Source organism: Plectropomus leopardus, chromosome 10, assembly GCF_008729295.1.
Source record: "Plectropomus leopardus isolate mb chromosome 10, YSFRI_Pleo_2.0, whole genome shotgun sequence".
NCBI classification, from domain to species: domain Eukaryota; kingdom Metazoa; phylum Chordata; class Actinopteri; order Perciformes; family Serranidae; genus Plectropomus; species Plectropomus leopardus.
The window spans coordinates 9,838,689-9,863,499 of record NC_056472.1 but is presented as its reverse complement, the minus strand read 5'-3'; the positions used below and the strand labels follow the sequence as shown (position 1 = coordinate 9,863,499).

General features: G+C 41.3%; 1 protein-coding gene across 8 annotated transcripts in view; it reads left to right on the top strand.

The window, feature by feature from the left end:
- myo1b (myosin IB) overlaps positions 1 to 23,012 on the top strand; it is an 84,384-nt gene extending 61,372 nt beyond the window's left edge. The window contains exons 14-34 of one of the 8 annotated variants that reach the window (XM_042495220.1): positions 698 to 802; positions 2,806 to 2,868; positions 3,002 to 3,202; positions 3,288 to 3,514; positions 4,118 to 4,318; positions 5,928 to 6,021; positions 7,470 to 7,619; positions 7,731 to 7,799; positions 7,906 to 7,992; positions 8,391 to 8,477; positions 10,912 to 10,998; positions 11,809 to 11,895; positions 12,522 to 12,608; positions 13,999 to 14,085; positions 16,267 to 16,341; positions 16,477 to 16,611; positions 17,133 to 17,239; positions 18,571 to 18,703; positions 19,100 to 19,252; positions 20,594 to 20,724; positions 20,813 to 23,012. In XM_042495220.1, coding sequence (XP_042351154.1) covers positions 698 to 802; positions 2,806 to 2,868; positions 3,002 to 3,202; positions 3,288 to 3,514; positions 4,118 to 4,318; positions 5,928 to 6,021; positions 7,470 to 7,619; positions 7,731 to 7,799; positions 7,906 to 7,992; positions 8,391 to 8,477; positions 10,912 to 10,998; positions 11,809 to 11,895; positions 12,522 to 12,608; positions 13,999 to 14,085; positions 16,267 to 16,341; positions 16,477 to 16,611; positions 17,133 to 17,239; positions 18,571 to 18,703; positions 19,100 to 19,252; positions 20,594 to 20,724; positions 20,813 to 20,945 — 2,499 coding nt within the window. In that variant the 3' untranslated portion in view covers positions 20,946 to 23,012. The remainder of the gene's footprint in view (positions 1 to 697; positions 803 to 2,805; positions 2,869 to 3,001; positions 3,203 to 3,287; positions 3,515 to 4,117; positions 4,319 to 5,927; positions 6,022 to 7,469; positions 7,620 to 7,730; positions 7,800 to 7,905; positions 7,993 to 8,390; positions 8,478 to 10,911; positions 10,999 to 11,808; positions 11,896 to 12,521; positions 12,609 to 13,998; positions 14,086 to 16,266; positions 16,342 to 16,476; positions 16,612 to 17,132; positions 17,240 to 18,570; positions 18,704 to 19,099; positions 19,253 to 20,593; positions 20,725 to 20,812) is intronic. The other 7 variants (XM_042495223.1, XM_042495221.1, XM_042495225.1 and 4 more) reach the window with 7 other exon arrangements.
- The last annotated feature ends 1,799 nt before the right edge of the window (positions 23,013 to 24,811 follow it).

The following is a 24,811-nucleotide window of genomic DNA, read 5'->3' as shown; positions in this document are numbered from 1 at the left end:
TGTCATATTAGATCAAGGGAGGCTTTTTTCTGTTAACTGGATGTAACTCCAGATACTGTGCATGGTCACTTTTAATAGTCAGAGGGGAGTTTGCAGGTTTTTATAAGGTGACATCATTGTGGATGTAGTTCTCAGATCAAATTTTATTCCTGCTCCAGATCTGATACTATATCTGAATTCCACAAACCCTCTGTGGTCAAGTGAAGTGTGTATAAGCATGCTGTAAGCTCTCCTTATTAGTATAAATTGGTACGATCATCCTCTTGAAAGCTACAGTAGGTAACTTTGATTTTGTTTGTTTTTTTTAAATTAGTCCTGCTCCTTGAAAGTCAGAGATTTGAATCATCAGTCAGAGACCTCAGTCGAAGAAGATTGCTTGCAGTGGCTTTATTGGGGTTTTTTTTTGGGGGGGGGGGCGGGCAAAACTTGGTAAATATCACCATGCTTATGAATGTTTGCAGAGTAGAAAGAAAGCAGTAGCAAGAGTAGTGGTTTCAGAAGAACTGCAGAAAAAAAACAAGAAACAAGCTGAGAAATGTAATTAGTTCAGAAATTTAACAGATATGGAAAACTTCCACTTTCCCATTTCACAGTCCAAAAAAAGGCATTTCACTTAGAACATATAATATTAGGCGCCTCTATGACTCCACATGTTGACAATGGCTAATTGTTTTTTCTCCTGCTGCTGCTCACACAGGACAACAGCTTTGAGCAGTTTATCATCAACTACTGCAACGAGAAGTTGCAGCAGATCTTCATCGAGCTGACTCTGCGTGAAGAGCAGGAGGAGTACGTGAGAGAGGTTCGTTCACACGTACAGCACACACATAATCTATGCATAAACTGTTAGCAGACACTTGAATCAAGTCTGTAGCCTTGCAACAATCCCTCACCTGCATCTGTACATCTACATCACTCAACATGTCGGCACTTAATATGTTGTGTTGACAGACCATCTTTGTAAGCCCCTGCAGCATGATTCCAACCTGGTCATGTCACTCATCTGTTCAGCCTCTTGTGCTAATTAGGCTAAATCTGCATTCTTGCCCATGACCCAAATGCATTTCTACTTCATTTATATCCTCTATCCCGTCTCTATCGTCCATCACACTCTGAGTGAGTTTATTCTCTGTCCGTCTTCCCTCTGTCGAGTCTCGGGGACGGAAGTGATCCCTCACTCCAGCGAGAGTAAACACTCCCCGTTGTGGGCCTTTAAGCTCTGTTTGTTTTCAGAGCTCTATGTATGTGCAGCAGTGACCCCCTCCCCTTACACCCTTTCCCCACTAACACCAGCACCAACGATATTCCTCTCCTGGCCTCTGTCCAGTATACTGCATGGGAAAATACCACAGTGCCGGAGAAAGGAGGGAGGACCACCAATCAGGAATTTGGCCAGTCACCCGTCAGTTTAAGCCACACCTTCTTTGTGCTCTCCCCTTGAAATATCTGTCACATTGCTTCCATCATCTGAAGCTATGTTCTCAGCCGATTAGAAACTGTGAATGAGATGGCGGCGAAGCAGATTTTAAAAAGGGCAGTGTCCTTTTTTAAAGGGTGATATGAACAGTGTATTCCCTTCTCTCTGCAAGAAAGGCTTCGTGAGAGAGGGCCTGGTAAACGTAACAGCAGTATAAGATCAAAGAATGCTTAAATTAAGAGTGTTACTTTTAAAGGGGCCAAGCCCATTTTGTGTTTCCAAGACATTTGTTCTCATTATCCCCAACTTCCCTGTGTAAATGTTAAGTGCCAGTGATATTAATGTGTCTAGACTCAGAGTAACCTCAGTTTATAAGAATTTAAAACATATGAGGTTTTAGATTAGAGTTAGAGACATGCTTGGGTTTCATACATTGCCGCATTCTCCAGTGATTCAGCCCAGAATTTACAGACTGTGGACCAAGCAGTTTTAGTGCCACCACACTGGCAATAGCCATGGCTGGAAGGATTATTATTCGGAATGTGATATCTCAAGAACACCTTGGGGGAATTTCTTTAAATTTGGCACAAACATCTACTTGAAATCTGTTATGAACTGATAAGATTCTGGCAGTTGTAGGTCAAAGGTAAAGGTCACTGTGACCCTGTCTGTCTCATCCTCAGGAACACAATATCTCAAGAACACCTTGAGAGAATTTCTTCATATTTGGCACAAATATCCACTTGGACTCAACAATGAACTGATTCGATTTTAATGCTTATAGTTCAAAGGTCAAGGTTTTCGTGATCTTGTTCGTCTCTTTTCTTTTGTGAACACAAGAACACCGTAAAGTTTTTCAAATTGGCACAAACGTTCTCTTGGACTCAAGGATGAACTGATTTGATTTGGGTGATTAAAGGCCAAGATCAGTTTCATCTTGCATCGTTGTCATTGCGACTGTAATATAACAAAAAGTGAGTCTGAGTCTTCCTCATCGTTATTGCAAAATAAAGTGTGTGTGTGTGTGTGTGTGTGTGTGTGTGTGTGTGTGTGTGTGTGTTTGTGTGTGTGTGTGTGTGTGTGAGAGAGAGAGAGAGAGAGGAACGCTGCTTTGTTGCCACACCCAGTACTGTGAGCTCTGTCTGCTAAACTTTGCAGAATCTCAGGAGCTCTATTTTGAGGGCTATTGTTGTCAATGGTGAGGATTAGATGGCTGTCCTTCAGATACTTGACCAAGTACTCATTGTTGTGTTGAAATACAAGCAGGTTCAAGAGTTTATTTCAGCAACCACTCAATTCTGTGAGTTTTGCTGATACGGGAAAGACATCTTTGTTAGCTAAAGATGGAGAGGCCATTGTTTCTTTGACCATCATGTCTTTTGTTACAGGGCATCGAGTGGACCAACATCGAATATTTCAACAACGCTATCATCTGCGACCTCATTGAGAATGTAAGTCTACCAGTTATCAGAGACCACGTAAACCAGATAACAAATATTATTAAATAGAACTCTGAGTGTTAAACACTTAATAATTAATAATTTACACCAGCTTTTTTATGTCTACCTACCTTGCTATGTCCAGCACCAGAATGGCATCTTGGCCATGTTGGACGAGGAGTGCCTGAGGCCGGGGACAGTCACCGATGAGACCTTCCTGGACAAATTAAACACCATTTGTGCTGATCACCAGCACTTTGAGAGTCGCCTCAGCAAGAATTCAAAGTTCCTCACTGACCACAGCCTGCCACACAATTGCTTCCGTATCCAGCACTATGCTGGCAAGGTACTGGACATGAAACTGTGTACAGAATAAGTTTCAGAAAAATGCAGAAAATACATGTCAGTAATTTGAGTTTTTCTTCTTCAAGGTGCTGTACCGTTCTGAGGGCTTTGTAGACAAGAACAATGACCTGTTATACAGGGACCTGTCACAGGCCATGTACAAGGCCAACCACAGCCTCATCAAACAGCTTTTCCCTGAGGGCAACCCCGCCAAAGTCAACCTGAAGAGACCGCCGACTGCTGGATTCCAGTTCAAAGCATCAGTGGGGACGCTGATGAAGAACCTGCAGACCAAGAACCCAAACTACATCCGGTAAAGTCCTGCCTCTTAAATGGAGTATATATTAGCTATCACCAGTCAGTCCAGGATATTATGAGTTTGTGTGTGGAATTTTCAGTCAACATTTTTATGCCTTCATGACTGCAATAGCCATGGCCAGAGGCATTATATTTTAGGGTTGTCCTACCAAAGCTCATGAACTCAATAGAATGCCTTGAGGGATTTTCCTCAACTTTTGCAATGTGCACTTGGACTTAACAATGAACTGATTACATTACAGTGGTCAAAAGTCAAGGTCACTTTGACCTTTCATCCGTCTCATTCTCACTGTGGTATCTCAAGAAGAACTTGACAGAGTCTTTCCAAATTTGGCACAAACATTCACTTGGAATCCGCGATGAACTGATGAGAGACAGCAATTCTAGTTACTGACTAAAATGAACACTGCTATGATATTTTTCGTTGAAATACTGACTTGAAGTCCTGCTGCTTAAGAAAAATGATAAATTCAGGAATACTTGCCTATATTTTGACAATGTGTCTGTTTTCTGGTAAATTGTTTTCAATAGACAAGTAGTGTTGTGTTGAGCAATCTGTGTATCCCTGGTGTGAACATCCTCTTTCTTTGCTTCCCAGGTGCATCAAGCCTAATGACAAGAAAGCAGCTCACATCTTCACCGAGTCTCTGGTCTGCCATCAAGTGCGCTACCTGGGCCTGATGGAGAATGTCCGTGTGAGAAGAGCGGGCTACGCTTTCCGCCAGGCCTACGAGCCATGCCTGGAACGTTACAAAATGCTCTGCAAACGAACCTGGCCCCATTGGAGAGGGCCTGCCAGGTAATTGTTGTGTTTATTCTGAAGCAGTGACTAACTATGGGGTAGAGACGGAAGTAAAGAAAGGGGTCTCGTCACTGGAAGGTTGCCAAAACAAACATCCCCCTAGGTCTTTGTGAGGAAATGTGAGCATGGAAACTGAAAAGTGCTCATAGGTATCTTTAACTAAGGCACTGAACCTCAGACTGCTCCCCGTGGAATAACTGTGACCAGCACTAATAGACTGGAGTTCCAGTGGTCGCCTCCCAGGTGTGACTCTGTTAGGTGTGTGAATGTGAAGCAGGTTATTACTGGAAAAGGGCTCAAATGGCTTTCCCTGGGTAATAAAGGGTTTAGAGGGGGGAAATAATCAGCTGAACTTGATAACACTTTACCCAACATACTGACATAAAATCTTTAAAGTTGAGCTGAAATTAATCAGATATTAATCTGATCACGATTTTGGCTTCACACAAATAAATGAACTCGATAGACTATGAAACTGACGTTTAAAATGTGCTCACAAAAAAACTCTGCTACATATTAAATCAAGTGCTTCATAAACCCATGGCGGCCTTCATGTGTGCAGTAGCAGCCTGTGAAAAACTTGTGTGTGAATGTTGCAGCTGCAGTCCAGAATAGAACAGTAATCTACAACAGAGATCAGACAGAAAACACAAAATTCAAATGTGTTGAACAGAAGGTGAAGAGCTAGTCCCTCTATGTGGATCAGTTATTGTTGGGAAGTATTTTGGATTGAGGCTGCATGAGACTTGTGTGTCCGTGCAGCAAAGCAACTCAACTAACTTGTTCAACCTCCTGAAAAAACACCATAAACTGCAGTATGATGCATATCTGAAGGGTACTCCACTAATTGCCTCACTGAAAGCAGGGCTCTGTTTGTTTAAATGTGAGAGTACAATTAAAATATTTTGTTAATAAAATCATTGAATAATCGTGATATATATAATGTTGATCTCAGTATTGATCAAAATAATCTTGATTATTGTGCAGCCCTGCTTTAAAGATGTAAGTGTAGTAGTAGTAGTACTAGTAGTAGTAGTAGTAATGATAGTCATAGTCTACATGAAACTTTTAGGGAAAGGCTTTTTCGTTGTTTTTTTATATGAAAAAAAGTGTTTTCTTGTGACTGTTATCCAACGTAATTATGACATACAGTATCCAGTTTACCTCAGAAACTAGCAGCAGTCTTGTCACATGCCAACTGTTCCCTCTTCAGCAGAAACCATTCCCCCTCTGAACCCCAACATGTTGAGACATTTCAGCCTTATCTGTCTCCTCTGTTCCATATCAGCCAGACTTGCGTGCTTCATCCTCTGTGCTGGTAAAAGCACTGATTCCTATCTGCTCCACCACACATTGGTATCTTCTTGTTCAGCTATCCCTCAGTGCTTTGTGTGGTTTTCCTTTTTTTTGCTTCCACATGTTTCTCTACATTTGTTTCTTCTTTTAGTCATTCTTGCTTTCTGTTTCTCAAACTCTTCAGTGCACTTCTCTCTCATGTCCAAAATCTTCTCACTACTTCTATCCAGTTGCTCTTACATTGTTTATGACCACTTAAAGTGTCAAGTATGCTCTGGATGACCCATGTGACCCCTCTGGCTTCCCACAGGGAAGGAGTGGAGGTGCTGATGGATGACCTCCAAGTCCCGCCCGAGGAGTTCTCCTATGGCCGCTCCAAGATCTTCATCAGGAACCCAAGAACGGTAGAAAACAGATAAAGTGGCCCTACTCCCTTTAAATGTGTTTTCTAGCCAGGTTTGACATCTGTGTACTCCCATAGATCAAGCTGTGTTTGAATGTCTAATGGTTGAATCCAGTGTGCTCAGCTGCCCTGTTTTCTCACAGTAAGATGTTTGTAAAGCAGGGGTGGGCCGCACTCAGAGCCCCCACTTCAGCAATTAGCATGCAACCACCACTCTTAAAACACATGGTTTCACTTAGCCACCCCATCTAACATGGGAAATGAGCGTCTTTACTCAGCGCTTGTAGGTTCTTCAAGTGCTTAAGCCTGCAGCATTTGAATGGACTTTTTCCCCAGCAACAAAGCTTGGAATAACATGATCTCATAGTGGGGGATTTTTTTTCTTCTGTAATTGCTTTTTCTATCTGATCAACTTATCAGCCTTAGGTATCTGCAGCTGCAAAACATAAGAGTCTCGATGAGTGGATTGTAATCCACTTTTCTAGACAATATTTCTTTTGGCTGTTAATCCAGTGCAGCCATGCCTTTTTAGTTTAGTTGATAACAAGGATTGGAGAATTTTTTGTAAGAACACATAGAAAAAGATGTGGTATCTTTTGTTTCATTAGACAAAATGCTGAGTAATTTGCATTTAAAGGGACAGCTTACGCCAAAATCAAAAACACATATTTTCACATTACCTGAATTAATATTTATCAATCAAAATTGTTTTGGTGTGAATTGCAGAAAATTGGAGATATCGACCGTAGAGATGTCTGCCTTTTCTCTAATATAATAAAAATAGATGGCACTTGGCTTCTGGTGCTTAAAGTGTTAAAACTACATTTAAAAAGCTAAACAGCAATGTCTCTTTTCAGGAATTATGACGTGGTTACTCAAGACATTCCACAGATGTTGTTATGAGCAGATTCATTTTGGAACTATTTTCCCTCAACTGAACTACACCAACCAACTGTATCACCATGTGGAAGAAAGTGTGCTTCTTCATGCTAATAACAGCGAGGAATGTAAACATTAATGGCATCCTACTCCTCTGAGTTGTAATATTAGTGAGTGGTGCTTGATGAGCTAGCAGTTGTAGATGCATACTTCCTTCTGCATGGTGATAGAGTTGATGTGTGTGGTTCGGTATAGTAGTTCCTCCCTGAAACTGCTCACAACAAAGTTAAATTATCTTGGATTTCTGGAAAGAGACATTATATTTTTTTGCACTTTGAGCACCACAAGTCAAGTGCCATCTAGTTCCGTTAAATTGGAGAGAAGGCAGACATTTCTATAGCCGATATCTCCAACACACAGCAACTCACACTAATACAGATTTTAAAAATAAACTATTTATCTCATAGAGCTACAGTAGATGTTTCCTTTACCTCTGCTGGGCCTATAATCTTATTGCAGAGGTTTAAAGACACTTTACATGCCAGAATTAAATTCATATTCACTCCACAGCTCTTCTTCTTAGAGGAGAGGAGGAGGCAATGCCTGCAAGACCTGGCCACGCTCATTCAGAAGATCTACCGTGGCTGGAAATGCCGCAGTCACTTCCTGCTGCTGAAACAGAGTCAGATAGTGGTGGCAGCATGGTACCGGCGATATGCGGTAAGGATACTTTTTTGGAAGAATGCGCCTCAAACACACAAAGCAAAGTAAACAGATGGACAGATGGCTTTAAAGTGTAGTTAATTCCATATGGTTTTTTTCTTTTCACAGCAACAAAAGAAATACCAGAAGATCAAGAGCGCCACCACTGTGGTGCAGTCCTACACCAGAGGATGGCAGGTGTGCACCATCCTGTGAATTCACACTGTTTTAGAATGAAATGTAGCATGCAAAAATTATGCCGAAAAAAAACATGCTAAAATGCTGTGTATTATTATTTAATCAGGCCCGCAAACTCCTGAGAGAGCTGAAATATCAGAAGAGATGTGAAGAGGCAGTGACCACCATCGCAGCCTTCTGGCATGGCACCCAGGTACTGACACATGAAAGTGCAGAGGGATATCAGAGAGTGAGGTTTTTACCTCAACTCAGCGTCACCCTGGGTTTGATACAGGCCTTTTTAAAATTTATTTTGGGGTAAAAAGCTGCTCTTGATGTCGTAACAGTATCGCCTTAAACACTTGATTTTCCATCCTAAGCAGCGATTCTGCCTAATTGCCCAACAGTATTACCAAAAAATCTGTTCTTTAACAAAACTATCCTTGATGTTATTGCTGCTGTTTCTCTTTTGATCCTGCTTCCTTTGCTGATCACACAACTGCTACTTCTTTTTTTCCTCCCATCCCACTACTTCTCCTATTTCACTTTTCTTTCTTGGTTCTTTTTCCTCCTCATAACCTGTCTTACCTTACGCCCACCGCGTCCCACCAGGCTCGGATGGAGCTGAGACGTCTAAAACAAGAAGCGCGGAATAAGCACGCTGTGACAGTAATTTGGGCATACTGGCAGGGAACCAAGGTATTTCCATCCAGCCGTAGTGTGTCTTCTGTCCCAGCTGTCTTGTTGTCCCTGTTCACCATGTCCCGTTCCATCCCATTCCCACGATGAAAAAGCCTAATAGAGTAGCAGGTTCTCTGAGTGAACCTGGTCCTTCCATTACCCACTGCCGTTTTTAATGTGCCTTATTGTTGTTCGTCCTGTTTTTTGTTTTGTATGTCTTTTGGCCCAACAACAAAATTTATATCAAAGAATTAGTGGTGATGAAGGCTGACTGTTGCGTCACCTCTAGATGTATTGTCTTGGCCAAAACGTTGCGCTTGAACACACCACAAAGACTACAGCCTACAGCCAACTAGTATGTACTTTCTGCAACTGCATGAGAGAAAATAACTCTCCAAACCAGTAGGTGGTGGTAATCCTAATTATCATTAAAAGGGAAACTAGAAGAACCACAAGACGGATTCAACATGTCCAGTTGGCATGGAAGATGGTGGAGTGTGTTGGTGAGTGAAATAAAGCAGATTGGCTATTCAGATCAGTGCACAAGAGGAGAAACTGAAGTGAGGAAAGCAAGCAAACGGCTAAAGTCAAAAGGGCATGCAATCAAAGCAAGCGTTCTATATTAGGTAAGACTGTTTTTAGGCATTTTACTTTCAGGTTTCCGTCCATCTGTCCCATTTTCGCAAACACAATTTCTCATAAACTTCCCTTAAGCACCGAGAGAATTTGCCGTAACCGTTCACTTGGACTCAATGATGAACTGATTAGATTTTGGTAGCCAGAGGTCAAAGATCAAGGTCACTGTGACCTTGTGTCCATTGCTTTCTCATGAACCCAATATCTCAAGAAGGCTTTCAACGGAGTTCCGTCAAATTGGCACAAACATCCGCTTGGACTCAAAAATCAACTGATCAGATTTTGGTGGTCACAGGTCACTGTATCCTCCCACAATATATTTTTGCCCATAACTCAAGAAGTCATTCACTAATTATGACATCATTTCACACACATTTCTAAAGGCACAAAAAGATGAACTGTTGACATTTTATATCCAAAAGGTCAAAGGTCAACCTCATTGTAACATCATAATGTTCTGAATAAAAAACACTTTTCTGGCAATTATTCTACATCTTAACTCTTCAGTTCAGGAGACATTTGGTCGGTTACTGAATTGGTAACATAATTTTGGTTGCCCACCCACAAATTGTGCTAATTGTATAGATCTTCTGTGCTGCCAGATAGAAGATTTGTGTTAAGCATTTACATTTCCATAGACATGGATGTAAACCGTAGGTGCAACTTGACTGTTAGAGGATGCATACAACTACAAGGCAGTAATTCTAGTTTTAGCCATTGAGCTCTTTAGCAGAAATTGTGCGTAATTGTTTGTGTTATTGTTTTCCAGCCCATGTCTCTAAGGTAGACACAGAACGCTGTGTGAATTGGCCCTTGGTTGTTGTCTTTGTGGAGTTATGTACAAGTTTGTTGGCTAAGACACAGGCGATGCAAGACGACGCAACAGTCGGACGTCGTCGCCACTAGTTCTATGATGTCGGTCCATTGTGTCAGAAACATCACATGCAGGATGTTTTATATGTTTTTGTTGTTGCATTTTTGTGATAGTGTTACAAACCAAAGCTAGATTTTCTACGCACATGGAACCCAACTCAGATCCTTTAACACAGCTCACGTGTTTTACATTTGCACGTCTTTGATTTGGTTTCTGTCCAAAGTGGTGTTTAAATTGTGTCCCTCCTCTTCTGTAATCTAATTAGTTCAGCCGTGCAGTGCCAACCACACAGATGACTTTCACTGTTATTTACTCTAGCTCATGCTGAGATGCCTCTTTTTAATATACTGATATGCTGACAGCAAAATAAGCATGGAATTATGTCAGTGTGATGGCACATATGTTGCTGCTTTATAAAACCTCTGTGGCTGTGTGTAATCAAAGCCACTGTGCTGACTTTGTAGTCTGTTAAGTAAATGCTGATAAGATGTTATACATGCAGTGTTATCATTTGAGGTATCATTTGTTAATCAATATTTTTTTCAAGGTTTTACCGCCTGCTGATGACTTTCAACTCTGTCTTGTTATAGATGCTGTTAAAGAATAATCTGTGTTGTATGTGGACTTTGTTCTTTGTAAACATAGGCATGTTTTATGAAGCTTAAGTTAGTGTAATAATAATCCAGACCCCCCCCCACTGCTGACATATTTTATTACTTTCCTCCAAAGAATGACAGAGAACGCGAGTACCACTGAAAGTTGCTCGCATGTCAGTGTTAACCGCCCCGTTTATCCTGTCTCTTGACATCCTTTGTTGTCCTCCGTCATTGTGTCCTCGTACAATGCTTTCTGCACACCTACTCAGTACCTCTCTCTGGGACAATTAAATTTTGATTGTCACTGAAATTAACCTCCCCCGCAACTGCCACCGCTTTTCATCAGGCCCGGAGAGAGCTGCGTCAGCTGAAGGAGGAGGCGAGGAATAAACATGCCGTATCGGTCATTTGGGCCGGCTGGCAGGGCACCAAGGTATTTGGGAAGCCTGTTGACTTGACTTGCCGTGACTTGCCGCCTCCATCGACACCCCCTCCTCCTCCTCCTCCCATCCCATCCACTCCCGAAAAAAAAAGCATACCCATCATTCTGCTCAACCCATTCTAAACATTTAATGTATGATGTTTATTGTGCACCCTCTCACATACACATTTGTCCAAGTGATGCTGAAGTGAAATGAGGAGTTTGACTAATGGGACCAAAAGTGTCATTTTTACACTTTTCAGCTCAATCTGACAGGTGATATGGTAATTCCACTAATGTAAGTACATGTTAGTGACTCTAGTGTTTACATGGGCAACCCCACTCCAAAGGAATATAACGGTCACACACACATTAGGTCATGTTTAGGGTGTTTTTTTTTTTAGCTTCTTCCTCCAAGGTCCATGCCACATCAGTGCATGCTGCCTGCCACTCTGCATGACTTCTTCTTTCATGGATAGTTTAAGCATGTTTGTCTTCTTTAGATAGAACTGTTTGGATCCTCTGCCGCCTGACTTGTGACTTTTGCTCTCCTCTCAAAGTTCCACTAAAAAGTCTGTTTCCGTTCCAGAATCCCTCCTGATAAATGTGTGCCGAATTTGTTTTGTGGAGTCTGGAGCAGTAGAGCTGTACTTTTACAGTCTCTCCATTGGTTGCACACTGCTGGTGTGCAGTGTGTATGTGTGTGCGTGTATTTGCTGCTGACCTCAGGCAAAACAGTGTCTCTCCCTCTTCTTCCTCTCATCTTCTCTTGCTTCATTTGTTCTTGCTCTCTGTCTCTTTCCCGCCCACCCTCCTGAACAGGCTCGCAGGGAGCTGAGGAGACTGAAGGAAGAAGCCAGGCGTAAGCATGCTGTCGCTGTGATTTGGGCCTACTGGCAGGGACTCAAGGTACCTACCAGCCCCATGGCACAGCCATCACCAAGTCTGCCACCTACTCATCACCTCTGACCCTCTTCATCCTCCTCAACCATCTGCTGTGTTCACACTTCTACAGGGAGCCAGTCTCTGCCTCGTGCTGTGATCACACTTTATCTATAATGGCATTGTTTTAGACTGTGAGCAGCTTTTGACACATGATCCCAGATTGGAACATGAGTAAACAACAAAGTAGCTCCGCACAGATTACAAGAGCACAAACCATTTTTTTCCTGTTCGGAATAATTTTATCACAGTTGGATACATTTTCCAGAAATTTTTTCTCCAATACTGAAATCCCAATTCCCTTTGCTGTACAGTCCATGTGGGACAGTTCTTTCAACATTAACCCCTACATCACCTGTGTGGTCCAGAGAAATCTATTTAACACAATAACTGTGATCTCATCTGTTCTTTAACAAAACTATCCTTGATATTATTGTTCCTGTTTCTCCTTTGATCCTGCTTCCTCTGCTGATCTCACAACTGCTACTTCTCTTTTTCCTTCCATCCCACCACTCCTCCTCTTTCACTTTTCTGTCTTGGTTCTTTTTCCTCCTCACAACCTGTCTTACCTAACGCCCATCACACCCCACCAGGCTCGGACGGAGGTGAGACATCTAAAACAAGAAGCGCGGAATAAACACGCTGTGGCAGTAATTTGGGCATACTGGCAGGGAACCAAGGTATTTCCGCCCAGCCGCAGTGTGTCTCTGTCCTAGCTGTCCTGTCGTCCCTATACAACGTTGCATCCCATCCCATTCCCAAAGGTCCTTTGAAAGGAACCTGGTCCTTGCGTTACCTACTGGCGTTATTAATGTGCCTTATTGTTGTTCGTCTGTTCTCTGTTTTGTATGTCTTATGGGCCAGACAACACCAAACCAACAACAAAGAATTAGTGGTGATGAAGGCTGACGGTTGCAATGCCTCAAGATGCCTTGTCTTTGCCAAAAAGTTGCGCTTGAACACACCACAGAGACTAAAGCCAGCTAACATGTACTTTCTTTGCCTGCGTCAGAGGAAAAAACTGTCTAAAACAGCAGGCATAATGTGTATTCATCATTTAAAAGGGTGAACCAGAACACCCACAGGATGGATTTAGCATGTCGAACTGGCGTCAGAGTCCATCAGTGAGTTAAATCACTCTGATTGGCAGTTCAGCTCAGTGCCTGAAAAGAGAAACTAAAGTGAGGAAAGTAAACAAACTGCTAAATTCAAAAGGGTGTGAGATTGAAACAAATGTGTTATATTAGGTAAGATTTTTTAAGGCCCTCACACCAGCGATAGCCATGGCCAGAGGAAACATTATGTTTTTGGTATGTCCGTCAATGCCTTCCGTTATCAAAAACGCCTTGAGGAGATGTCCACCTGGACTTAACAATGAACTGATTGCATTTTGGCAGTCATAGGTCAATGCTCAAAGTCACTGTAACCTCGTTTGTCTCATTCTTTTGAATGCAATATCCCAAGAACACCTGAAGGAATTCTTTTCAAATTTTGTACAACCTTTCACTTGGATTCAGTGATGAAATGATTATATTTTAGGTGTTAAAGGTCAAGGTCACTGTGACCTTGTGTCCGTCTCTTTCTCATGAGCACAGAGTTTCAAGAAATCTTTGATGGAGTTTCCTCAAAATTCAGTTTGTGCAGATTTTGTCACATGATCCCAGATTGGAACATGAGTAAACAACATGAAGTAGTTCTGCAAAGATTACAAGAGCATAAACTGATTTTCCTGTTTGTAATAATTATATTACAGTTGGACACATTTTCCCCCACATTTTTATCCAATACTGAAATACCAATTGCAGTGCAGTCCTTGCAGGACTTGCACAACTTGCCAGTTCTTCCAACATTGTCCCCTGCATTACCTGTGTGGCCCAGAGAAATCTATTTAACACAATAACTGATCTCATCTGTTCTTTCACAAAGCTATCCTTGATGTTATTACTCCTGTTTCTCTTTTGATTCGGCTTCCTTTGCTGATCACACAACTGCCACTTCTCTTTTTCCTCCCATCTCATCACCACTCCTCCTCACAACCTGTCTTACCTAACGTCCACCACTTCCCACCAGGCTCGGACGGAGCTGAGACGTCTAAAACACGAAGCGCGGAATAAACGCGCTGTGACAGTAATTTGGGCATACTGGCAGGGAGCCAAGGTATTTCCGCCCAGTCGTAGTGTGTCTCTGTCCTACCTGTCCTGTCGTCTTTGTTCACCATGTACCGTCCCATCCTATTCCCGCAGGTCCTTTAAAAGGAACCTGGTCCTTCCGTTAGCAACTGGACTGATTAATGTGCTTTATTGTTCATCCTGTTTTCCGTTTTGTATTTGTTACGGCCCAGACACACCAAAACAACAACAAAGAACTATGGTGACAAAGGCTGACTGTTGCTTCGCCTCAAGATGTCTTGTCTTTGCCAAAAAGTTGCGTTTGAACACACCACAAAGACAACAGCCAACAGCCAACTTACATGTACTTTCTGTGCCTACATGAGAGGAAAAGGAAGTCTCCAAAACAGCAGGCAATGGTATTCATCGTTAAAAAACAGAAACCTTAACACCCACAGGACGGCAGAGTCCATGCACAACTTGTCTTTCAACATTAACAGCTGCATCACCTGTGTGGCGCAGAGAAATTTATTTAACACAATAACTGATCTTTTCTTAAATGGGTAGCCCACCTGAAGCTAAGTTCACACCAATTGACTTTCAGAGTCATCAGATGGCTGTACTGTTCACACTACACTACTTGCTGTCTCGTATTTGGAGTCTTGAAGTTTTTCTCGCTTTACAAGACTGACCGCTGTCGGGGGGTCACAAACTACAAGATCTTTAACCAGGGAAATCCACAATGAATGTGTTATGCAGGTGCTTACTGGAAAATATAAAAGTCAAAAAGTGCTAATGTGGCATTCCTAGTAAGTTACCAGGTTAATTACTTAAAGAAGCATTGTGTACAATAGTCCACCTTCCACTCTATTTCTCTTTCCCTCCCCCACCCACTCAAACACAAGCCCTTTTCCAACAGACATCATGCTCCATTATGACATCCTTTTTTATACTGCCTTTGCATTTTTAAACAGAACCATACAATGGCAGCATCATGCGGCTCCAGTCTGTGATTTTAGAAAGCACTTTGGCAGTCTGTAAGCAAAAGAGGTGTGATGGGCACAATAGCGCCTCCCTCTAGTGTGACATATAGCCCTTCATAAACAATAACATGGCAGTAACAATTATTTACTGTCTCTGTTATATGGCAACTGACCTCGTCCTCTGTTCGATGGGTAAGGAGCTCCTGAATCTCATTGTTTTCCCTATTTACAGTCTTTTTTGGATGCTGTTCAGTTAGCAGCTAACTGCTGCTAGCAGCTTTTTAAATACCCCATGGCAGGTCACATACATACAGTAACATGCTGTCAAAAAGTCATACCTGTCAAGCCCATGGTCTTGTCCTGCCAGCTGTACCTTTTGCACGAACCTGGATTAGGTGTTGTAATGGTGTAACAGTGCGATAATCCCGCCTTGACTTCCTTCAGACTTCCACAACTCCAGTGCAACGGAGGTGAATGTCCTTAAGTAGGAAGCAGTTAGCCAAAATGTTACAAGATAGTCTAAAGTTAACTTCCTCCTGTACCTCCATAGTTATATACACTTGAGATAATTATTTAAGGACAGCTGCTATTTTCCTCTTTTTGTTTTTTTAATGCTTCAGATTTGAACCAGCAGATCCTGACTGACATGGCAGAGGCTCCCTGTCTCTCATTCTTATCTGTTCTTTTCTAAATGTCTCCTTCTGTCTGCTTCCTCTGCATCTGTGCAACTAACCACATACAAAGCACATCTTTGTGTACCCAACAGTATTTGTTTTACTTGTTATTTCTTTGTCTTCAGGTGTGTAAAACGTGCATGTCCTGGTTTGTGGTGCTTATCTGTTACGTGTGTCTCTGGTTTTCCCAGAATAACTGTCAACTGACTGGTTATTTGTTGCGGTGTTAATCTTTTCATTGTGTTAATTGATCCTCATAATGCACAACACACCTGCTCACAACTCAATTTGTGCAATTGAGGTCAGCATGAAGGTCATTTGTCATAACCATCATTGACTTTTCAGTAATTCATTCAGTAATCGTTGTGATTTCTAATTAATTCCAGCAGCTTGGACTTGACTGTCTGTTCCAGGTGTTCATTGTCTGTGACTAACCAAGCGTCTGTTGTTCTGGTGTACCGTTTGTGTATACTGTCATCGTTCTATCAACATTCCTTTTCTCTCCTGCTTCACATCATACTAGGTGGCAAAAGTTGATTGACAGTTTGTTTTTTTCCTTTATTGCTGTAAAAGGTCCGCAGAGAGTACAGAAAATTCTTCAGGGCAAACGCAGGCAAGAAGATCTATGACTTCACCATCCAGAGAATTGTAAGTAGAATTTATACATTTGCTTGCTCAAATAAATGCATAAAAATGTAAGAATTTATTGTATGAGCGAAAGTTTTATTTGGTTTGTTTTTCATTAAAGATTTGGCATTAATCTGCATTTATCTGTTTGTCCAGATGCAGAAATACTTCTTGGGCCTGAAGAGCACCATGCCCTCCATGTCACCCATAGACAAGAGCTGGCCTGCCAGGCCTTACCTGTTTCTGGATGGAGTTCACACAGAGCTGAGGAGAATCTTCCACCTCTGGAGGGTCGGTCACAAATAATCAGAGCCCATGCTTCTCCCTGGCCCCTTCATGCACATGTCTTCTGTCATATCATGATTAATACTGTCAGAGTCAATATTCTGTCATGCACACCAGGTTGACAGGCATTTTTGTGGATCCCATTACTTTTCTTGGGTAATCCCACCCTGCTGTGTTCTGATTAGCTAATAACCCTAACCCTACTAACCCTAACCCTAATAATGACATCTTTGCTGTAACCCTACCTGCTTCCAATTAGCCAATCACAGCACAGTAGGGTTGGACTTACCAAGAAAAGCAGTGGACTCAACAAACAGGTCATAACACAAACACCTGAGGCAATCATCTTGTCCATTAGTGATGACCTATATGCATAAAATGACATAAGCACTGCATCCCAGGAGCCACAGAAACGCACTAGAAAACTGAAAATAGAAACCATTGGATAGGCAATACAGAATATTCATTATTTAATACAACAACCCTTAGTTGAACTGCTGTTGTAATGTATGTGCTTGTGTGTTCAGTGCAAGAAATACAGGAGCCAATTCACAGAGGAGAAGAAGGCAGTTTATGAGGAGAAGCTGGAGGCCAGTGAGATCTTCAAGGATAAAAAGGCCCTCTACCCGAGCAGGTAGCTGAAATTCACTGGGGCAGAGAGCTCTATTGTCCCTCTATTGTTTCTTCTTTCTCTTTGGATCGGCAACCTGCGGCTCTGATGCTGCATGTGACTCCTTATCCCTCCCATAACATATATGTGGAAATTAAGATTATTTTTTAACATGTTAATCTTCATTCATCATTGTTTTAAAATGATTCTTAAATTTTCTAGTCATAAAATGTGGCTATACACCAAATATTAAAATGTTTTACCATTTTGACAGTTAAAGTGTGTCAGATGTCTACGACCTGGCACCTTTTCCTCTCAATGTTGCCAATCCTCATCTTGAGTCTCCCTAGCTAGGCTAGCTAAAAAAGGAAACATCTCTGAGAAAGTTAGAGAATTTAATAGTGCATGGAGTCTGCTGACAAATAAATTTGCTTTCTCCAATAATCCTGAAAATGAAAGTACCACATAATCATAAATAGCCCACTGCAAAGTAGAGTCCTTGTGGTGCAAAATAATATCATAGTAATGCTAATATAGACCTGTTAGTAATGCTTATAGCAGAGTTTCTGCTGTCATTGAAAACCTGGAAAAGTCATGGAATTTCACAATCACATTTTCCAGACCTGAAAAAGTCATGGAAAAGTCATAGAATTTTGTTGTGTTTAATGACATTGTTTGTAAGTAATCTTCTCTGGATAACCTTCCAAGTAATTTGACATAATGGCAAATGTATTTTCTGTAGCTGTCAACAAAACGTAACTCTAATATGCATCGATGTTGGACATTTTACAGTCACGTTAATTTCTTCAGATTCTCCCTCCGTTTCGTCTCTCCCTTCCATTTTTTTAGTCCGTTCAGATCTGCCACCCTGGCTCTGCTTCCTCATTCTTTCTTTTTTGTTACTGCTCTCTGACATTCATATTTAAGTCATAATTGCTGATCAGTGACCCTAGGATCCTCATTGAGTGCTTATCCTTTTCTGGAGCACACACTTCTTGTGTTTTAGTTGAAGTTTAAGCTTGAATCTGATATGTTTGAAAAAACACTGGGCAAGTGGGTCAAGATTTTATTTTTATTATGGGTCCTTTGAAAATTTGTGCATGAAAATGATGGGAACCCCGTGAAAGGCTTATTTAGATTTTAAAAAAAGCTTCATTTTAAAGGCTCCAGAAATATTTTTTGGCCCAAAATGGTTCTATTGCTGGTGAAGAAAGTTGACCTCTGGTATAGGTATATAAAAATCTAGATCAATAATTAGATTAATGAATCTTAAATTTATGGTAAACACAAAGCATCAGACCTCTCCTGTGGCAGATGATGCAGCAGTTAATGTAATATGAATGTCTTTGTCTCAGTGTGAGCCAGCCCTTCAAAGGAGACTACCTGGAGATCAGCAAGAACCCCAAATATCAGAAACTCAGCAGCGCTGTGGATGAGAAGGTTCTGCTGGCTGATGTGGTCAACAAGATTAACAGGGCCAACGGCAAGGTAAGAAAGATCACTCACACCTCAATAGTTTCAGCTCCTACGGTCCCAAATGTAAGCTGTGATTACATTGTGACCCTTCTGTTCAGAATTTAGCTCCACTTCTCTACATAGGCCTCGTAAAGTGCCAAAACTATTAAGTTGTTTCGATGGGTATTTCACCCAGCTGTGCAGCAATCAGATGTTTTTGACATCTTAACAACCAGCATTATTTTTTGTTCCATCAGATAGCAGACACGTCGGGACATGTGTATTATGTCTTACTCTTAAACCTGTCCCAGTTTCAGGATCTGATAGACGCTTAAAAAATGCACCTCAAAATACATTTATTGTCTGCTTTTGCCTGAGCACAAACTTAGAATGACAGTGGGTTGAACAGTTTCTGCTCCGGGTTTGCAGGGTACAGCTCGGATCTTCCTGCTGACGAAGACAAACTTTGTCCTGGCTGACCAGAAGACCGGCCAGGTGAAGGCCAGCGTTCCTCTGCCAGACCTCACCAGCGTGTCAGTCAGCACGCAGAGCGACGGCTTCTTTGCTCTCAAACTCAAAGAGGTGAAGGAAACCTGTTCTGAGAAGAGAAATGGTTTGATGTGTCGTTTTAGTGCAAGATTGATTCAGTATTGATCTTTTAATTCAACTCCCAGCAAGAAATCAAGTACTGTGTGAAACTGTGCTGTTGGTTACATGCTGATGGGAGATCTCTGACTATGGGGAATACCGATCCAAATCTTTTAAGGTTTTGGGGTTGTTTTTTTTTAAATATCAATGACCCAAAACACACCCAGGCATACAGATACACACACATACATAGATAAATAAGAAAAAAATGAAAAATAACCATTAAAGTCGACGCTTTTTTGATGAAAGTATTGTGTAGAGATTATAGAGTACTTGAAAAAAAATTGAAATTAAACTCAAGCGAAAATTCAGGGAAGGGGTTTGGGTAATCCTACCCCTCTGTGCTGCACAGACGGTAGAGCCTTTTCCTTGTTAGCTTTGTTCACAAGGAAAAATCATATCCACAAATATTAAAATGTTACAGTAATTTTCAGGTTTAACATTATGTAGCTTGCACTGAACATTCATTTTGTCTATTTTGCGGAAAAACTTTCAAACATCATGCTTATGACTAGATGCCATTCTGCCTGTAATGTCATATCAGTCAGACATCTCTCATTTTTCAGTAAATGGATTTGTGCAGATATACGTAGATAGCGGTTATTATGTTTGCAGGTTGTTTGTCCACACGTCTGTCCATGCCTACGTCCATCCATCCCATTGTCGTGAATGCGATATCTCAAGAATGCCCTGAGGGAATATTTTGCAAAATTTGCACAAATGTCCATTTGGATTCAATGATGAACTGATGACATTTTTCGTGGTAATAGGTCAAAAGTCAAGGTCATGGTGACCTCTTCTGTCTCATTCTTGCAAATGCAATAACTTAGCAGCACCTTGGCACAGACAGCCACTTGGAATCAACAATGCAGTGAGCAGAATTTGGTGTTCAAAGGTCAAGGTCACTGCAACCTTGTGTTTATCTCATTATTGTGAACGTGAAATCTCAGGAAGGACCTAAGGGAATTTCTTTAGATTGGGCACAAACGTCCACTTGGACCCAACGATGAACTAGATTTTGGTGGTCAAAGGAAAAATTGTTTTCACAGACATGTTTGTAAACTTTAATTGCCATTGGACTGATTCACCGATTGATTCAATAGCAATGTGATAATTCTAGTTCCACAAAGCAAAAAATAATTTTGTTGCCTTAAGCATTAAACGAATACCAATGTCCTAATCAAGAACTTGAGTACTAATGCCCATCCAAAGTGCGCATCCAATAGGTTGCTCGTGAGTTTTATATTCAAATGTCATTGTGTCATTTTGCTTTAGGGGTCGGCCTCAGCTGTCAAAGGAGATTTCTTACTGAGCAGTGAACATCTGATAGAGATCATCACCAAACTCCACCGCATCGGGGCTACGGCTGCAGACAGCAAGCAGCTCAACATCGACATCTCAGACGAGTAAGAGAGCGTGCAGATTTAGATCCACTTTGATTTCCCCCCGACCTGGATGATGTTTAACGACATGGCTAATGTTTCTGTGTCGCAGGTTTCTGGTGCAGTTCAAGCATGACAAAGTATGCGTGAAGTTCGTCCAGGGAGCCCCCAAGAACGGCAACAGTGTATCGTGCAAGCGCAAGAACAACCGCCTGCTGGAAGTGTCGGTGCCCTCAACAGCATAGTGCAGCTCCCTCACCAGACTGGGAAGGCGCCGATGACATACTGAAACCACCTCCCACTCCGAACCTCTTGTCTCACCCCAGTGCCCACCCTGAGCCCAAAAATGATGATTATTTGGCTTGTTGTGTTGTTGTTTCTCCTTCAGTCTCCTCTTATCAGATTTACTCTGGCATCACTATAGCTGTAATCATGTGCCACTTTTTTGGCAAAGAAAGCCCTTATCTGGGTTGCATGCCACAGAAGTTTGGTAAAATGTTTCACTGGTGTTTTGTAAAACTGGGGGTAAAGAGTTAGAGATAGATGAAAAGAAATCTCGGTGGGACAAGAGAGACTTCAGTATACCAGTGGTGATAATGATTGTTCTGCGTGTATGTTGAATTAGTCCTCAGAGAAAATGTCATAAGAACTTTGTGACAAGCTCCAGCCTCAACTGGCCTTGACTCATCCATTTTTAAGCACTTCTTGGCTTTAAGCAGACAGCTTAGAATTTGAGATGAACTAGAAACTTTTGGGCTCGGCCTGTCGGATTTAGTTTCTCTGAAGAACTTTTAAGTACTGCACTTGTTTTCACCTCGGTGTAACCAAAAGGGGATGAGCTGAATTTGATTGTATGTTGTTGTATTTTCTATATTATCTATTTTCTCTGAAACAAAGAACAGTGGGCAGTTGAAAAGTCAAATGTAATTTGCTAGATAATTGTAAAACCACTTTTTGTATCCTCCTTGTATGTGCCATTGAACAGGTCCCATGACTTGTCACATGTCGGTGTGCAAATACAAACATAGAAAAACCAAGTAGGTGATGGACCCTGTTCTTGACAACATCCTTGCCAAAAATGTTTGAATAGGGTTTTTTTCCATAGGGGAATTTCTTATAAGTTTTGACAGCACTGTGCATGTGATCAGCTTCCATTTCCTCTGTATAATTAAGAATATTTCCAAGCTTTATTGCATCTACAAAGAGTCATTGTGAGCTGAATTTATATCCTTATCTAATAGAATGTCATGTTAAATCAAAGAAGACGTTTATGAGGGACGCGATTAAAGATACTGACAAAGGCAGCACAGACATCCCAGTGGAAGGTAAAGTACCCAACTACGAGACGCAAAGGTACCCACACCTTTCATAAAGTCTTTACCAGATTCAAGCCTTCTCTGGCTCAAAGCGAAATCCTTTTTTTCTTTTGTGTGCAATAAATAAAATGCTATCCAACGAAACAGTAGTGAGAACCCATAGCAGCAGTCGCCCTCACTGTACCGTAAGCTATACATATAGGCTCTGTAGGCTGTGGCCCTGGCATGGACAAAGGGTTTCTTTACTATCTTACTTTTAATTGCTGTGTTTGTGAAATAGCTGTTCTTGCCACTGCAGCTTGAGTAATCGTAGTGCTTGACCCACTCTGACCTAATGTGTATTTTTCAAGGGGAAAGACCAAATATTAAGCGCACGTGACTATAGATTCTTGATGTTTCTCAAGAAATCAAACACCTTCTGGTACACTAATGTACAAATTTGGTACACACATATTTACACGTAAGCCAAATTTGTCAAAGAAGTGATAAGAGTGCTATATTTTCAGGTATGTGGACGACTATAATCTTTACGTGGATGTACTGGTAGTGGGTTTTGTACTGGTGACTTTGAAGCCAACCAGATGTTTGTCTGGTGACTGTGAGGGAATAACACAGCCAGACTTGGTCTAGTCATGTTCTGCAATCCAGGGTTCCTGGGTTTGTACGTTTTTGTATTTTTTGATGTCACACACACGACACAGGGACTTTGAGTTGTTGTTGTCCCTCGCGCAGGAACGATCGAGCTGAATTTTGACGTATTCTCTTCCGTGGCACTGCACAGTTTGGTGCAGCTTTGCTAAAGTGACATCTTCCTCTCCCCCTTGTCTGTTTTGTATTTGAACAATGGCTAGAGCTGCAAAATGATGTCTGCATTCTTGTGTGCCTAATGTTAACCTGTGCTGAGACACAACATGAAAATGTTTCAATAGAACTCAGTGTAACATTTACAAGTAATCTTTTTTAAATTAAATAAAAATCTGTAATAAATAACTGTTATCCCGGGATTCTGTGGCACTTTTTTACCATTGTCTTTTTCTTTCTATTTGTTTATTCCAGTAATGCTTTTTTATCAGGGAGCAAATGACCCTAAATGAATACTTAATAAAGGATGCGCAGTGTTAGTGAGCATTTCATGTAACTCGGTGTGCAGGCAGCAGTCAAAAATCTGTCATTAGATTATTAAATCCAACATTCCCTTGAGGGGCCTTGGTTGCTGTTTACAAGCAGTATCAACATGGGGACTAAAAAGTCTTATGGGGGTTACCAGCACTGAAGCTGGACGCCCAGGCCTTGTAGTCAAGCAGCTGGCCAGATGTTTTCCATCACATCTGGGGAGAGCTGTCCTAGGGTTAAATTCCGCGGCTTGGGGAGAGCTGCCGGCAACAGGTCTCCAGGGAGCAGCCCTCAGATTGAGCACAGAGTGGTAAAAATAGCATACCATTTTGGGCTGCCCGGTACCCGGTTCCCACCACTCTGCAGGCTGGGAAAGGAAGGAGGAGTCCCAGCCTCCCAGTGGATACGCAACCCTCAGTGGGAGTTGGAATTGTACAAAGCACAATCTGATATCCTGCTAAACCTGTAGCATTCAAATGCTGCTGTTACACACAGCAAAATGAGGAGTTGTGTGTTTTAATAATTTGGAACATACATCTGTATACTTTAATTTCATTCATTAAAGATCATAATGATATGAACATATTCTACTGAAAGATGAACATAGAGTACCATCCAAAGAGTGGGTGCAGATGGAGGTACAATCACGTTGCTTTGGCCTTGAGATTGGGTAGTCTTTGGTGACATCTAATGGATTTTAGATGGCATTACATTACAAAAGACAGAGGGCGCTGCAGGAGTATATACAGCAGGGAAACTGACTGCTTTATGCTGATATATAAAACCTTAATCAATGAATGTGCAAGGATAAGTTTAACATTAATCACAACTCAAATCATGAGTAATTTTAATTTGTTGAGATAAGATATAACAGGGTTCAAGGTATAGCAAAAGTGGTTCTTGGATCCTCATAAGTGTGTATTTTATCTTTTTAAAACTTAAGTGGAGCATAAGGTCACTCATCCAAAGAAAGGTGTTCGGTTGATCAGGTGCAACAGAATCTTTCCACAGGCAAGAGTGGTAACTGCTATAATGTTTATATGTTTACTAATAATCTGCTGGTCAGGTTGCACCATGTCAAAAATAGCTAAATATGTATATTAACATAATACTGACTTAAATCTAAATTACACAATCAAGTAAATTTGCTTTAATAATACATTTAGAAAATGTGTTGTATAGTAAAGATAGTATTCTACCCCCTTTAACATAGGTCACTATTTTAATAGTGTAAAAATAAACTGTAATAAACAAATACCTATTTTCTTTTATTTTGACACTTCTTTTCTTCAGTGCCTTGCTTTCTTTACGTCACTTCCTTTCCTCTGCACTGATTGGTTCCTTTTACTCTTTGTTCACCCCTCATTAACCTGACTGAGCTCACCTGTTCACTCCCCATTTAAACCCTGAAAATCCTTTCACTCACATTTTCCTGATTATCAAATGGAGTTGCAGGTTCTTTCTTCATCTTTAGTTTTTCTTGTGCATGGTTAGTTTAAGAGAGAACATTATTTAACCTTGTTAAGATGGACATTTGTTAAATCTGACTCAAGTTTGTTTCTGTCAGAGTGACAACCCATGTGTGTTTGCTACCCCGCTTTATGTTGCAAATGCTTGTTTTTTTTGGTAAATAAACCGTTGTGTGGAAAAGTAAAGTTTGAGGGCTGATGCATTCAACGATG